Raw genomic sequence first — 14821 nt, 5'->3', positions numbered from 1 at the left:
ATGTAGTTCAAGTTTTGGCAATCAGGCGCCCACCTGGAGAACAAGTGAATACAGTTCAAATAATGGCGATCAAGCGCCCAGCTGGAGAACAGGGGAATATAGTTCATGTTTTGGCAATCAGGTGCCCACCTGGAGAACAAGGGAATACAGTTCAAGTTTTGGCAATCCGGCACCCACCTGGAGAACAAGGGAATATAGTTCGAGTATTTGGAAATCAGGCACCCACCTGGAGAAAAAGGGATTATAGTTCATGTTTTGGATATCAGGCGCCCACTTGGAGAACAAGGGAATACTGTTCAAGTTTTAGAAATCATGTGCCCTCTTGGAAAACAAGGGAATACAATTCAAGTTTTTGGCAATCAGGCGCCCACTTGGAGAACAAGGAAATATAGTTAAAGTTTTTGGCAATCAGGCGTCCACCTGGAGATCAAAGGAATACAGTTCATGTTTTTGGCAATCAGGCGCCCACCTAGAAAACAAGGGAATACAGTTCAAGTTTTAGTAATTAGGCGCTCACCTAGAGAACAAGGGAATACAGTTCATGTTTTGGCAATCAGGCGCCCACTTGGAGAACAAGGGAATACAGTTCAAGTTTTTGGCAATCAGATGCCTACCTGGAGAACAAGGGAATACATTGGCGCCCACCTAGAAAACAAAGGAATACAGTTCGAGTTTTTGGCAATTAGGCACCCACCTTGAGAACAAGGGAGTACAGTTCAAATTTTGGCAATCAGGCGTCCACCCGGACCACCTGGAGAATAAGGGAATACAGTTCATGTTTTGGCTATCAGGCGGCCACCTAGAAAATAGGGGAATACAGTTCGAATTTTTGGCATTCAGGCACCCACCTAGAAAACAAGGGAATACAGTTCAAGTTTTGTTAATTAGGCGCTCACATGGAGAACAAGGGAATATAGTTCATGTTTTGGCAATCAGGAGCCCACTTGGAGAATAAGGGAATATAATTAAAGTTTAGGCAATCAGGTGCCCACCTGGAGAACAAGGGAATACAGTTCATGTTTTTGGCAATCAGGCGCCCACCTAGAAAACAAGGGAATACAGTTCGAATTTTTGGCAATCAGGCACCCACCTGGAGAACAATGGAGTACAGTTCAAGTTTTGTCAATCAGGCACCCACTTGAAGAACAAGGGAATACAGTTCAAGTTTTGGCAATCAGGTGCCCACCTGAAAAACAAGGGAATATAGTTCATGTTTTTGGCAATCAGGGACCCACCTGGAGAACAAGGGAAAATAGTTCAAGTTTTTGGCAATCAGGCGCCCACCAGGAGAACAAGCGAATATCGTTCGTGTTTTTGGCAATCAGGTGCCCACCTGGAAAATAAGGGAATATAGTTAGAATTTTTGGCAATCAGGTGCCCACCTGGAGAATAAGAGAATACAGTTCAAATTTTGGCAATCAGGTGCCAAGCTAGAGAATAGGGAAATGTAGTTCAAGTTTTGGCAATCAGGCGCCCACCTGGAGAACAAGTGAATACATTTCAAATAATAGCAATCAGGCGCCGAGCTGGAGAACAGGGGAATATAATTCAAGTTTTGGCAATCAGGCGCCCACCTGGAAAACAAGGGAATACAGTTCAAGTTTTGGCAATCCGGCGCCCACCTGGAAAATAAGGGAATATAGTTTGAGTATTTGGCAATCAGGCACCCACCTGGAGAAAAAGGGATTATAGTTCATGTTTTGGCAATCAGGCGCCCACTTGGAGAACAAGGGAATACAGTTCAAGTTTTAGCAATCATGTGCTCTCCTAGAAAATAAGGGAATACAATTCAAGTTTTTGGCAATCAGGCGCCCACCTGGAGAACAAGGGAATATAGTTCAAGTTTTTGGCAATCAGGCGTCCACCTGGAGATTAAAGGAATACAATCATGTTTTTGGAAATCAGGCGCCCACCTAGAAAATAAGGGAATACAGTTCGAATTTTTGGCAGTCAGGCACCCACCTAGAAAACAATGGAATACAGTTAAAGTTTTGGCAATCAGGTGTCTACCCGGACCACCAGGAGAATAAGGGAATACAGTTCATGTTTTGGCTATCAGGCGGCCACCTAGAAAACAAGGGAATACAGTTTGAATTTTTGGCAGTCAGGCACCCACCTAGAAAACAAGGGAATATAGTTCAAGTTTTGTTAATTAGGCGCTCACCTGAAGAACAAGGGAATACAGTTCATGTTCTGGCAATCAGGCGCCCACTTGGAGAACAAGGGAATACAGTTCAAGTTTTTGGCAATCAGGTGCCCATCTGGAGAACAATAGAATATAGTTCATGTTTTTGGCAATCAGGCGCCCACCTAAAAAACAAGGGAATACAGTTCGAGTTTTTGACAATCAGGCACCCACCTGGAGAACAAGGGAGTACAATTCAAGTTTGGGCAATCAGGCGTCTACCCGGACCACCTGGAGAATAAGGGAATACAGTTCATGTTTTGGCTATCAGGCACCCACCTGGAGATCAAGGGAATATAGTTCAAGTTTTTGGTAATCAGGAGCCCACTTGGAGAACAAGGGAATACAGTTCAACTTTTGGCAATCAGGCGATCACATGGAGAACAAGGGAATACAGTTCATTTTTTGGCAATTAGGCGCCCACCTGGAGAAAAAAGGATTATAGTTCATGTTTTGGCAATTAGGTGCCCACCTGGAGAGCAAGGGAATACAGTTCAAGTATTGGGAACATGGCGCCCACCAGTAGAACAAGGGAATATAGTTCAAGTTTTTGGCAACAGGTGCCCACCTGGAGATCAAAGGAATACAGTTCATGTTTTTGGCAATTAGGCTCCCACCTAGAAAACAAGGGAATACAGTTCGAATTTTTGGCAGTCAGACAGCCACCTAGAAAACAAGGGAATACAGTTCAAGTTTTGTTAATTAGGCGCTCACCTGGAGAACAAGGGAATACAGTTCATGTTTTGGCAATCAGGTGCCCACTTGAAGAACAAGGGAATACAATTCAAGTTTTTGGCAATCAGGTGCCAACCTGGAGAACAAGGCAATACAGTTCATGTTTTTGGCAACCAGGCGCCCACCTACAAAACAAGGGAATACAGTTCGAGTTTTTGGAAATCAGGCACCCACCTGGAGAACAAGGGAGTACAGTTCAAGTTTTGGCAATCAGGCGTCCACCCGGACCACCTGGAGAATAAGGAAATACAGTTCATGTTTTGGCTATCAGTAGAAAACAAGGGAATACAGTTCGAATTTTTGGCAGTCAGGCACCCACCTAGAAAACAAGGGAATACAGTTCAAGTTTTGTTAATTAGGCGGTAACCTGGAGAACAAGGGAATACAATTCATGTTTTGTCAATCAGGCGCCCACTTGGAGAACAAGGGAATACAGTTCAAGTTTTTGGCAATCAGGTGCCCACCTGGAGAACAAGGGAATACAGTTCATGTTTTTGGTAATTAGACACTTACCTAGAAAACAAGGGAATACAGTTTGAGTTTTTGGCAATCAGGCACCCACCGGGAGAACAAGGGAGTACAGTTCAAGTTTTGGCAATCAGGAACCCACCTAGAGAAAAAGCGATTACAGTTCATGATTTGGCAATTAGGCGCCCACTTGGAGAACAAGGGAATACAGTTCATGTTTTGGCAATCAGGTGCCCACCTGAAAAACAGGGGAATATAGTTCATGTTTTTGGCAATCAGGCACCCACCTGGAGAACAAGGGAAAATAGTTCAAGTTTTTAGCAATCAGGCGCCCACCTGGAGAAAAAGGGAATACAGTTCAAGTTTTGGCAATCAAGCGTCCACCTGGACCACCTAGAGAACAAGGTAATACAGTTCATGTTTTGGCAATCAGGCGCCCACCTGGAGAACAAGAGAATAAAGTTCAAGTTTTTTCAATCAAGCACTTACCCGGAGAACAAGGGAATACAGTTCAAGTTTTGGCAATCCAGCACCCACCTGAAAAACAAGGGAATATAGTTCGAGTATTTGGCAATCAGGCACCCAACTAGAGAAAAAGGGATTATAGTATATGTTTTGGCAATCAGGCGTCCACCTGGAGATCAAAGGAATACAGTTCATGTTTTTGGCAATCAGGCGCCCACTTAGAAAACAAGGGAATACAATTCAAATTTTTGGTAGTCAGGCACCCACCTAGAAAACAAGGGAATACAGTTCAAGTTTTGGTAATTAGGCGCTCACCTTCATGTTTTAGCAATCATGTGCCCTCCTGGAAAACAAGGGAATACAATTCAAGTTTTTGGCAATCAGGCGCCCACCTAGAGAACAAGGGAATATAGTTCAAGTTTTTGGCAATCAGGCGTTCACCTGAAGATCAAAGGAATACAGTTCATGTTTTTGGCAATCAGGCGCCCACTTAGGAAACAAGGGAATACAGTTCGAATTTTTGGCAGTCAGGCACCCACCTAGAAAACAAGGGAATACAGTTCAAGTTTTGTTAATTAGGCGCTCACCTGGAGAACTAGGGAATACAATTCATGTTTTGGCAATCAGGCACCCACTTGGAGAACAAGGTAATATAGTTCAAGTTTTTGGCAATCAGGTGCCCACCTGGAGAACAAGGGAATATAGTTCATGTTTTTGGCAATCAGGCGCCCACCTAAAAAACAAGGGAATACAGTTCGAGTTTTTGACAATCAGGCACCCACCAGGAGAACAAGGGAGTACAGTTCAAGTTTGGGCAATCAGGCGTCCACCCGGACCACCTGGAGAACAAGGGAATACAGTTCATGTTTTGGCTATCAGGCACCCACCTAGAGAACAAGAGAACATAGTTCAAGTTTTTGGTAATCAGGCGCCCACTTGGAGAACTAGGGAATACAGTTCAACTTTTGGCAATCAAAAATTGCCAAAAGTAATCTATTACATTGAAAAAACTATACCTAGTGGGTGCCTGATTATCATTCAGAATTTTTGGATTTTAATTTTAATACTGCGATGTATAGCAATTTTTGGATTTTAATTTTAATACTGCGATGTATACCTGCTGATACATATATTCATTGTTTTAATATTTGTAAGAATTATTGTTTTTATGTGTTGATAAGTCTCAAGATTATCTCTATAAAATTCAATTTCTTTCTCTATAGTTAATAAAGCTTTATTACGTAATCTATTATATTTAATTATATCTTTGCAGGTTTTAATATTGTGTTTAACACAATCTATTTTTCTATTTATGTTACTGAGGTTTTTAAGAAGTTTCCATTTCTGGGTGTTATAGAATCTTATGTAATGAAAAGTGTTATGTTTCATTTATAAACAGATTTTATTAACTTGATATGTGATCATTAATCTGAATATAAATCTAATTCATATAGATCTAATATATCTATTTCTTGTGATACAATTAGTTCTGTAAATGCTTGTTCCATTACATATATTATTTCAAAAGTAACTAAAATATCATAAATTTTTCTTTTAACATCGTTATTAAGTCTGTTAAAGATATATAATATAAGTATTTTGTAGTCAATATTTTCTTCTAATAAATACGTGTGGTTGTTCATTCAGATTTACTATTTATCCTTATCATGTGTTTACTAAACATATTCCCTCTAACCTCTTTGTTTATCATAGAGTTTATCATATTTTAATAAGTTATACTGAACAATCTTTTCTGGTCACTACCATATTTTTCATGCTTCAATCATTTACCCTAACAGCGCCTCAACTCTGTGTACTCCCCTAAACGGCTTCCTTGCCTACTGGTTTCCACTTTAGGATGGCATAGTCTGGGCTTAACTACTCTCAGCATTATTAGACAGGCAAACTTTCTCAAGATGTTCTTTATAACAGTACTATAACATGATAAACAATTATGATATTCAAGAGATTATAAGGAATATAAGAGTTTAGTTAAACATGATTATGAATAAACTTACCTGGTTTTGTAACTCATTTGAATGCTCCATAGCTTTCAGAAGTTTCTATATAATCAGATATTTTATTGAGAGAAGATAAGCGAGAGAAGGTGAGTATGAGGATGTCTGAGGATGATCTCTCCTCTTCTGATTTACAAAATATATAGAAAATTTAAACGACTCCTACTGTTCATGAACGACCTTTACTGTTCATGTATGTGACTCGTACTATTTACTTTACGATTTTTTTACATGACTCTTACTATTCATGAACGACCTTTACTGTTCATGATTATGACTCTTACTATTTACTTTACGTCTTTTTTACATGACTCTTACTATTCATGAATGACCTTTATTGTTCATGATTATGACTCTTACAATTTACTTTACATTTTTTGTTTTCAATAGCTGTCTTCTTCTTTTGTCTTCTTGCCGATACTTTTATTCTAGTTGGACTTCTGGTACTTGGTTATCTTCTCCGTTGCATTTCAAACATATGTGGTCTGGATATTTGTGTCTCACTAGTTTGCAGTATCTTGTCAATAACTCATTAGAAATAAATTCCTTCTTCAAGGCTCTTGTAGTTGGCTGTGCTTCTGGTTTTAGCAATGATAAAATCCATTTTGGCCTTCTTCCATATCTCCTTGTCGTAGTTCTTTTGAATTGGCATATATCATTAACTGGTCTCTGGAATAATAGCTCCAGATAGCATTTCCTTGTAGATAATTGTTAGCTAGTTCTTGAATAATAGTTGCTATACCAATTATTCTTTTGTTGGCATAGAAACTTGGTATCTCCATTTTCTGTATCTCCGGTTGTTGCTCTATTTCTTCCGGTATTATCATATCTCGTGTTAGTCCTATCTTTATCACCTGTATTATGGGTTTTATTTCATCATATAGTATTTCAGCTGGTGCTGTATAGAATTTGATGAAGAATAGGTTGCCTTTTGTAATTCTTTTGAAGGTGATAAATGCTTTGTATAGCTCTGGTATTCCAATTATTTCTTCTCCGTCGTGGGTATATACAGTGCTAAGTAGTCCGTAGTTATAACATGTCTTTACTAGGTTGGCTTTTGTTTTTGGTTGGGCTATTAGCCTATTATATCCCTGTAGTTTTTGGGTTACATAATCCTGTGTTGGATCTGTAGTGGTAGTTGACCTGGGATTTAGGTTCAGAAATATCTGGATTTTATATATATTCTCAATATATGTTTGAGTAATATGGTTATATACCTTTTTGTTGTGATGTAGGCTATTAGCATAGGTTCAAGTTTGTGGGTTTATAACTATTGCTTCTTTTGGCTTTTTTGATGTGAATGGCTTATCAAATACGTTGTTTAGATTTACATTGGTATGTAGCTTCTTGTTAACTTGTTTGCTTGTGCCTGCAGCTGTAGGTAAACAAACTTTGTCATGGGTTTTATGGAGTTTCCCAACGTCTCCTTCTACCTCTGGAAGTTTAGAGTCTTTCGATCGACTTAGCTCCGCATTTTTATAGTCATGCTGCTGACTTTCTAGCTGTTGTAATCTTTTTCCCATACTCTCCATTTGTAAGGATAGAGTAGTAAGGATTGCAAATATATCTTTGGGTTCTTGGTTCTCATCAGTTTGAGTACCTTTGTCTTGATAAGTAATCTGCAATAACATTTTTGTCAGTTCTTATTACTTCAATTGTAAATGTAAAATTCTGTATATTTAATACAAGTCTTCTTATTTCCTTCGTAGTTACTGAATCTTGTACTTTCCGAGTTATCCACCATTTCACTTGTGTATTATCTGTTCTTACAATAAACTTGTTATAAACGATATATGGCTCAAATGCTAACAAACATTTATATAATCCAAATAGTTCTTTTCTATTTATCTTCCATTTTATTTGTGGTTCCGTGTATGATCCTGAATAATATCTACAATGGTGTTCAGTTTTTTCATTATCATATTTATATTTTAGAACTCCTCCGTAGCTGTGATCACTAGAATCAGTTTCTACTATGTACGTAAACTGTCTTTTTTCATCTGGAAAATATAGTTTTGGTAATTGTTTACACATATTTTTTATTTTCTTTATATGTATTTTATCTTTTTCGTCAAAATGGTATTCTACATCTTTTTTTAATTTTTTCTGTAATGGTTTTAAGTTTTCTGCTAATTTAGGAATATATTCTCTTACTTGGTTAACCAATCCTAAAAATGACTATAACTTCTTTTTTGTATCAAGTGTTTCATTTAAGTTAATTATTTTTTGTACTATATGGGTTTGCATTTTTATTCCATTTTTGTCTATTTGTATACCTAAAAATTCTATTTGATTTTTCATTACTTCTGCTTTATTTTTACTTAAACTTATTCTTGATATTTCTACAATGTGTATGAATTTTTCTATTAGATTTATATGTTCGTTTTCTGTTCTAGAATATAACAGTATATCATCTATATATATTATACAATTTTCTAATTGGTTAAAGTAGTTATCCACAAAATGTTGATATCTACCTGGTGCATTTTTATATCTAAATGGTAATACATTCCATTCATAAAATCCTTGTGGTACTGTGAATGCTGTTAACTTCTTAGATTCGTCTTCTAGTTTTAAATGGTAAAATCCTGATTTACAATCAAACTTACTGAAATAGTTATATCCTTGTATTTGTCTGATTTTTAGTATTTTATTTGGTATCGGATAATTATATGTTTTTGTTTTTGCATTTAAATTTCTATAATCTATAACCATACGGCTTTTTCCTCGTTTTTGTTCACTATGCTTATTTACTATAAATGTCGGGCTAGTATGTTTACTATTACTTTCTTGTATGTACTTATTGTCTAATAATTCCTTTATATGCATTTTAAATTCTGTTAAATCATTAAAGTTGTATTTTAAAGGTTTTTGTGTTACTATGCTATTTTCATCTATTAGTTCAATCTTTATTTTTGTTTTATGTTTTTCCCATCCTTGGAGTGGATTATCATTATATAGTAATTCTAATTTATCTTGCAGTAGTTTTATTTTATTTATTGAGAAAATGATTATCTCTATATTATGGTTGCTTTGTATTACATTTTCTAATTTTTGGGTAATCTTTTCACTTCCTTTAATCCAGGGTGTTGTTTTTCTTACTTTATTATTTACTCTTTTTGCTCCTAATTTTTGTTTACACGGGGTAGTAAACCACCAATGTGTTTTTGTTATTATATGTGGGTATAATTTATCTAAAAATGGCATTCCTAATAATATATCTTTATTTGTGAATTCATAACTATATATTTCTTCTATGGTTAATATTTTATCCCATATTTGTATCTTTATATTTCTTGCTTTGTATGTTATCATACTTCCCTCATTATTGAATCCTGTTACTACTATGGGGTTTTTAGCTTTTCCCATTTACTTTCTGGTAAACAATTATGTCTACACATGTTAGCTTCTGCCCCTGTATCCATCATAGGTGTATAGTATCTATTATAATATCCTTCTACTATTATCTTGGCAAGTATGTATATCTTTGGCATTATATCAAAGTTCTTTTTATTATTATTTTCTTATTTTCATAACTTATCGTTAATTGTCTATCTTCTAATTTGTATGGTTTGACTTTTTCTAACCATTTTATTCCTAGTGTAATGTTTTTATCGCCTTGATATATTTTAAAATTTATTAATATTGGTATTCCTCCAATAATTAATTCTTTTTCAGTTGTTTCTTCGTTTTTTCTTAACGCTTTTGGTAGTTCTGAATTTTGCTGTTCTATTGTTACTATCTCTTGTTCTGGTATTAATTCTCCTTATAACATAATTCTCTTCCTGCCCTGTATTTATTAATATTAAATATTTTCTTTGGTCCATTATTCCCGTTATATAATAATGATGTGGGTTTATTTCTTCTATTTTTTGTTCTATTAATTTTTGTGGAGTTATATAATTTATTCTTCTTGATGTACTTCTTGATGTACTTATTCTTGATGACGTTTCTGGCATTTCGTTATTTGTTCGTTTCGACGTGCTTAATCTTTCTTTTACTATTTCTAAATCTTCTTCCATGTCCATTTCCGTATAACTGTAATCATTGTTGTCTATAACTGATACTATTCTTTCGAATGGATTTTCTATTTTTATTTTATTTATTTTATTTTTAGCTGTTATCTTATGTTTTGTTGTTAGGACATATAGATTTTTACATCTTGCTGTGAATATTTTACTTCCTGGTGCTAATTCTATTCCAGACATTTTCCAGTATAGCACTAATGATTTATCTATATTTTTATCATCTATTGCTACTGAATAGTTGGCACTTACTATAAATTTAAATTTTTGGTATATTAAGTTACCTCTTACGGCACTTATTATACTCTTTTCTATAGGTTGTACAATTCTATCATCTGCCAAGTATATTTCTATAGGGGTATCTATTCCTTCCCTAAAACATGCTTTTATTAGGATCTCCGTTCCTCCTAAGTGTACATATTTTATTGGATTTTTTGCTTTTATATCTTGTATTTCTTTATTTAGTAGTTTTTTATTTAAAATTGGTATTTGTGCTTTACCTTTGATGTATTTACAATCTATTATATGTTCTCTCTGGCTCACTACATAGTATTCTTCTTTCTGTCTTTTAAACCAATTCTTTATTGTTGGTACTTCTAATATTTTGTCTATGCTTAGATCCAATTCTTTTCCTTTTATCTGTTCAAATATATTAGCGTCAAATATTATTTTTTGTTCTGAAGATTGTTCATCTTGGTGTTCTTCTTGTTGTATAATTTGTATATCTTTTTCAGTCATTACTTTCTTCGTCTGATTCTTCTATATTATTGTCTATTTCTTTTTCATTTTCGGGGAACTCGTTTTCTGATATCTCATATATGCTGTCTTCACTGCTTAATTCATAATCTACATATTCTATTTGTGTATATTTATCATTATCTATCATTATTTCGGTATTTTTTTTTTCTTTGGGTTTTTTGGTAATCTACAATCTTTGGCTAAGTGTCCTAGCTTTCCACAATTATAGCAAGTACATTCTGTTAGTTTTTTCTTTTTTCTATATGGTTTTTTATGTTTATAATTTTTTACATAATATCTTCCTCTTGGTTTCCTATATTTATATTTTGAATATTTTGATTTAAATTTCTTTCTCTTTCCTTCTTTTTTTGTAATATTTATCTGTGCAGCCAAATTGGGGTGCTATTCTACTTTTGCAACATGCCAAATTTTTTACTAATATTTTATCCATTTTGATATTTTCTTTATACTTTTCGCATAATTCTATAAACCAGTTTTGTAGAAATTTTATTCGCGCTCCTAGAGTATCTGCTAGGTCTGCTTCATTCCAGTTTTTTATTATTTTTGAGCTAAACGGTTCTGGTAATTTTGTAAAATATAATTTTCTTATTTCCTTACTTTCATCTGGACTATATGTTCCTTTATAATAATAGTCTCTAAATGCACAAGTATATTCGTCTATATAACACATATTACATATTGCTAATTTTGTCATCAAATTTCTATTTGTAGTTTTTTCTTTATTTTGTTCTTCTACTTCTGTTGTCATACTACTAAACTCATTTCTTATTGCTATTTCATATTTATTCAATATATCTGTCACTGTTGTTGTTGTTGTTCCATCAAGTTTTTTATTACTTCTTAATGTATCTAGGCTTTCACTTGATAAATTTTGTAACCATAGTTTTACCGTTCCTATAAGTGTTCTTTCTATATATCCTGGTGTTTCAGCTATTGTAATTTTATTATCTATTAGTTGTTTGGAGATGTACCCTATCCATAATTGGATTGTTTTATTTATATCTGCTACACAATCTAGATCTAAAAAATTACATTGTTCAGTTATCTGTCTTGGTGTCCATTTCCTATTTAGCCTTTTATCCCATAATGTTTTATTTCTATCATATGAATCATAACTTACTCTGTAATAGGTTGGGTTTAGTTGTCTTGGATTTTTTACTCCTGATGTGCTTGGTTTATCTTCAATCATATCTCCTGTATTTATTTCTGGATTTGTTTTCATCTTTTCCGTTTTTTCTATTAGTTCTGTGTATGTTTCACTTGTTTCTGAATAGTCTTCTCCTAGATTTGTGTCGTTATCACTTTGGTCATTTATTTCGTTCATGCTTATTTTTGGTGGATTATCCTGTATTTCTTCTAACTGTAATTTGAACTTTTCTATCTCATTTGTCAGTTTTAGCTCTTGTTCTTCTTCTTTACGTTTTTCTTTTTCTTTTAGTTTATTAGCGTATAGCTGTTTTAGCATTTCTAATTCTTTTTCTAATTCTGTTATCTTAGTGTTTTTTACTTCTTCTATCTGTTGTATTTTTTCTTTAGCTTGTTGTTGTATTTCTTTTATTTCTTCGTTTTCTTTTGTTATTCTAACCATTGTGGTTAAACTATCTTCTAGTTTTACAGTTTCTTTTTCTAACATTAAGTTCAGGTTATTTCCTATTTTCTTGTATCTTCTTCCTAAGTTGGAAAATATTATTGTTATTTTTAATCCTTCTGGACTTTCATATGTTTTCGCTTCTAGTGCAAACTCTTCTTTATTCATCTTTTATTTATAAGATAGCAAATATATTTATATTCTGTTTTAGATATTATATCGATTAATCCAGATAGTCTAGCTTTGTTTGTTGATGTAATACTTATGTATTCATATTCTAGGTATAGTTTTTTCAGTTTCTTCCTTATTTTCCTTGATTTTTTAATTATTTTAATCTGTGTATTTTCTGTAATTGTCTCATTATTTATGGGTATTTCTTGCAGATTTGTACTATTAATGTCAGTGTTCCTTTCCATAGTTTTGTTTCTTAAAGTATATGTTTATTTGTCATAGCTCTGATACCAACTTGCATTTTTGGCAATCAGGTGCTTACCTAGGAAACAAGGGAATACAGTTCCAGTTTTTGGCAATAAGGCACCCACCTGGAGAACAAGGGAAAATAGTTCAAGTTTTTGGCAATCAGCCGCCCACCTAGAAAAAAAGGGAATACAGTTCAAGTTTTGGCAATCAAGCATCAACCTGGACCACCTAGAGAACAGGGGAATACAGTTCAAGTTTTGGAAATCAGGCGCCCACCTGGAGAACAAGAGAATAAATTTCAAGTTTTTGCAATCAAGCGCCCACCTGGAGAACAAGGGAATACAGTTCAAGTTTTGGCAATCAGGTGTCCACCCGGACCACCTGGAGAATAAGGGAATACAGTTCATGTTTTGGCTATCAGTAGAAAACAAGGGAATACAGTTCGAATTTTTGGCAGTCAGGCACCCACCTAGAAAACAAGGGAATACAGTTCAAGTTTTGTTAATTAGGCGCTCACCTGGAGAACAAGGGAATACAATTAATGTTTTGGCAATCAGGCGCCGACTTGGAGAACAAGGGAATACAGTTCAAGTTTTTGGCAATCAGGTGCCCACCTGGAGAACAAGGGAATACAATTGATGTTTTTGGCAATCAGGCACTTATCTAGAAAACAAGGGAATACATTTCGAGTTTTTGGCAATCAGGCACCCACCTGGAGAACAAGGGAGTACAGTTAAAGTTTGGCAATCAGGCACCCACCTGGAGAAAAAGCGATTACAGTTCATGATTTGGCAATTAGGGGCCCACTTGGAGAACAAGAGAATACAGTTCAAGTTTTGGCAATCAGGTGCCCACCTGAAAAACAACGGAATATAGTTCATGTTTTTGGCAATCAGGCACCCACCTAGAGAACAAGGGAAAATAGTTCAAGTTTTTGGCAATCAGGCGCCCACCTGGAGAAAAAGGGAATACAGTTCAAGTTTTGGCAATCAAGCGTCCACCTGGACCACCTAGAGAACAAGGGAATACAGTTCATCTTCTGGAAATCAGGCGCCCACCTGGAGAAGAAGAGAATAAAGTTCAAGTTTTTGCAGTCAAGCGCCCATCTGGAGAACAAGGGAATACATTTCAAGTTTTGGTAATTAGGCGCTCACCTAGAGAACAAGAGAATACAGTTCATGTTTTGGCAATCAGGCATCCTCTTGGAGATCAAGGGAATATAGTTCAAGTTTTTGGCAATCAGGTGCCTACCTGGAGAACAAGGGAATACAGTTCATGTTTTTGGCAATCAGGCGCCCACCTAGAAAACAAGGGAATACAGTTCGAGTTTTTGGCAATCAGGCACCCACCTGGAGAACAAGGGAATACAGTTCGAGTTTTGGCAATCAGGTGTCCACCTGGACCACCTGGAGAATAAGGGAATACAGTTCATGTTTTGGCTATCAGTAGAAAACAAGGGAATATAGTTCGAATTTTTGGTAGTCAGGCACCCACCTAGAAAACAAGGGAATACAGTTCAAGTTTTGTTAATTAGGCGCTCACCTGGAGAATAAGGGAATACAGTTGATGTTTTGGCAATAAGGCGCCCACTTAGAGAACAAGGGAATACAATTCAAGTTTTAAGCAATCAGGTGCCCACTTGGAGAACAAGGGAATACAGTTCATGTTTTTGTAAATCAGGCACCTACCTAGAAAACAAGGGAATATAGTTCTAGTTTTTGGCAATCAGGCACCCACCTGGAGAACAAGCGAATATCGTTCGTGTTTTTGGCAATCAGGCTCCCACCTGGAAAATAAGGGAATATAGTTAGAATTTTTGTCAATCAGGTGCCCACTTGGAGAATAAGAGAATACAGTTCAAGTTTTGGCAATCAGGCGTCCACCCGGACCACCTGGAGAATAAGGGAATACATTTCATATTTTGGCTATCAGTAGAAAACAAGGGAATACAGTTCGATTTTTTGGCAGTCAGGCACCCACCTAGAATACAAGGCAATACAGTTCAAGTTTTGTTAATTAGGCGCTCACCTGGAGAACAAGGGAATACAGTTCATGTTTTGGCAATCAGGCGCCCACTTGGAGAACAAGGGAATACAATTCAAGTTTTTGGCAATCAGGTGCCCACCTGGAGAAAAAGGGAAAGCAGTTCATGTTTTTG

At 35.5% G+C, this 14821-nt stretch overlaps 1 protein-coding gene across 1 annotated transcript; it reads right to left on the bottom strand.

Moving 5' to 3' along the window:
* Window positions 1–3817: 3817 nt before the first annotated feature.
* LOC104225911 (uncharacterized) lies at window positions 3818–12243 on the bottom strand. The gene is made up of 3 exons (XM_070158067.1): window positions 11815–12243; window positions 3878–3925; window positions 3818–3829 (listed from the first exon to the last, which is right to left on the bottom strand). Exons 1-3 carry the CDS (start codon window positions 12241–12243, stop codon window positions 3818–3820), a joined length of 489 nt encoding a protein of 162 aa, XP_070014168.1.
* Between the last annotated feature and the right edge of the window lie 2578 nt (window positions 12244–14821).

The sequence above is a fragment of the Nicotiana sylvestris genome, chromosome 9 (genome assembly GCF_000393655.2).
Source record: "Nicotiana sylvestris chromosome 9, ASM39365v2, whole genome shotgun sequence".
Classification (NCBI taxonomy): domain Eukaryota; kingdom Viridiplantae; phylum Streptophyta; class Magnoliopsida; order Solanales; family Solanaceae; genus Nicotiana; species Nicotiana sylvestris.
This window is presented reverse-complemented; position numbering and strand designations above follow the sequence as displayed.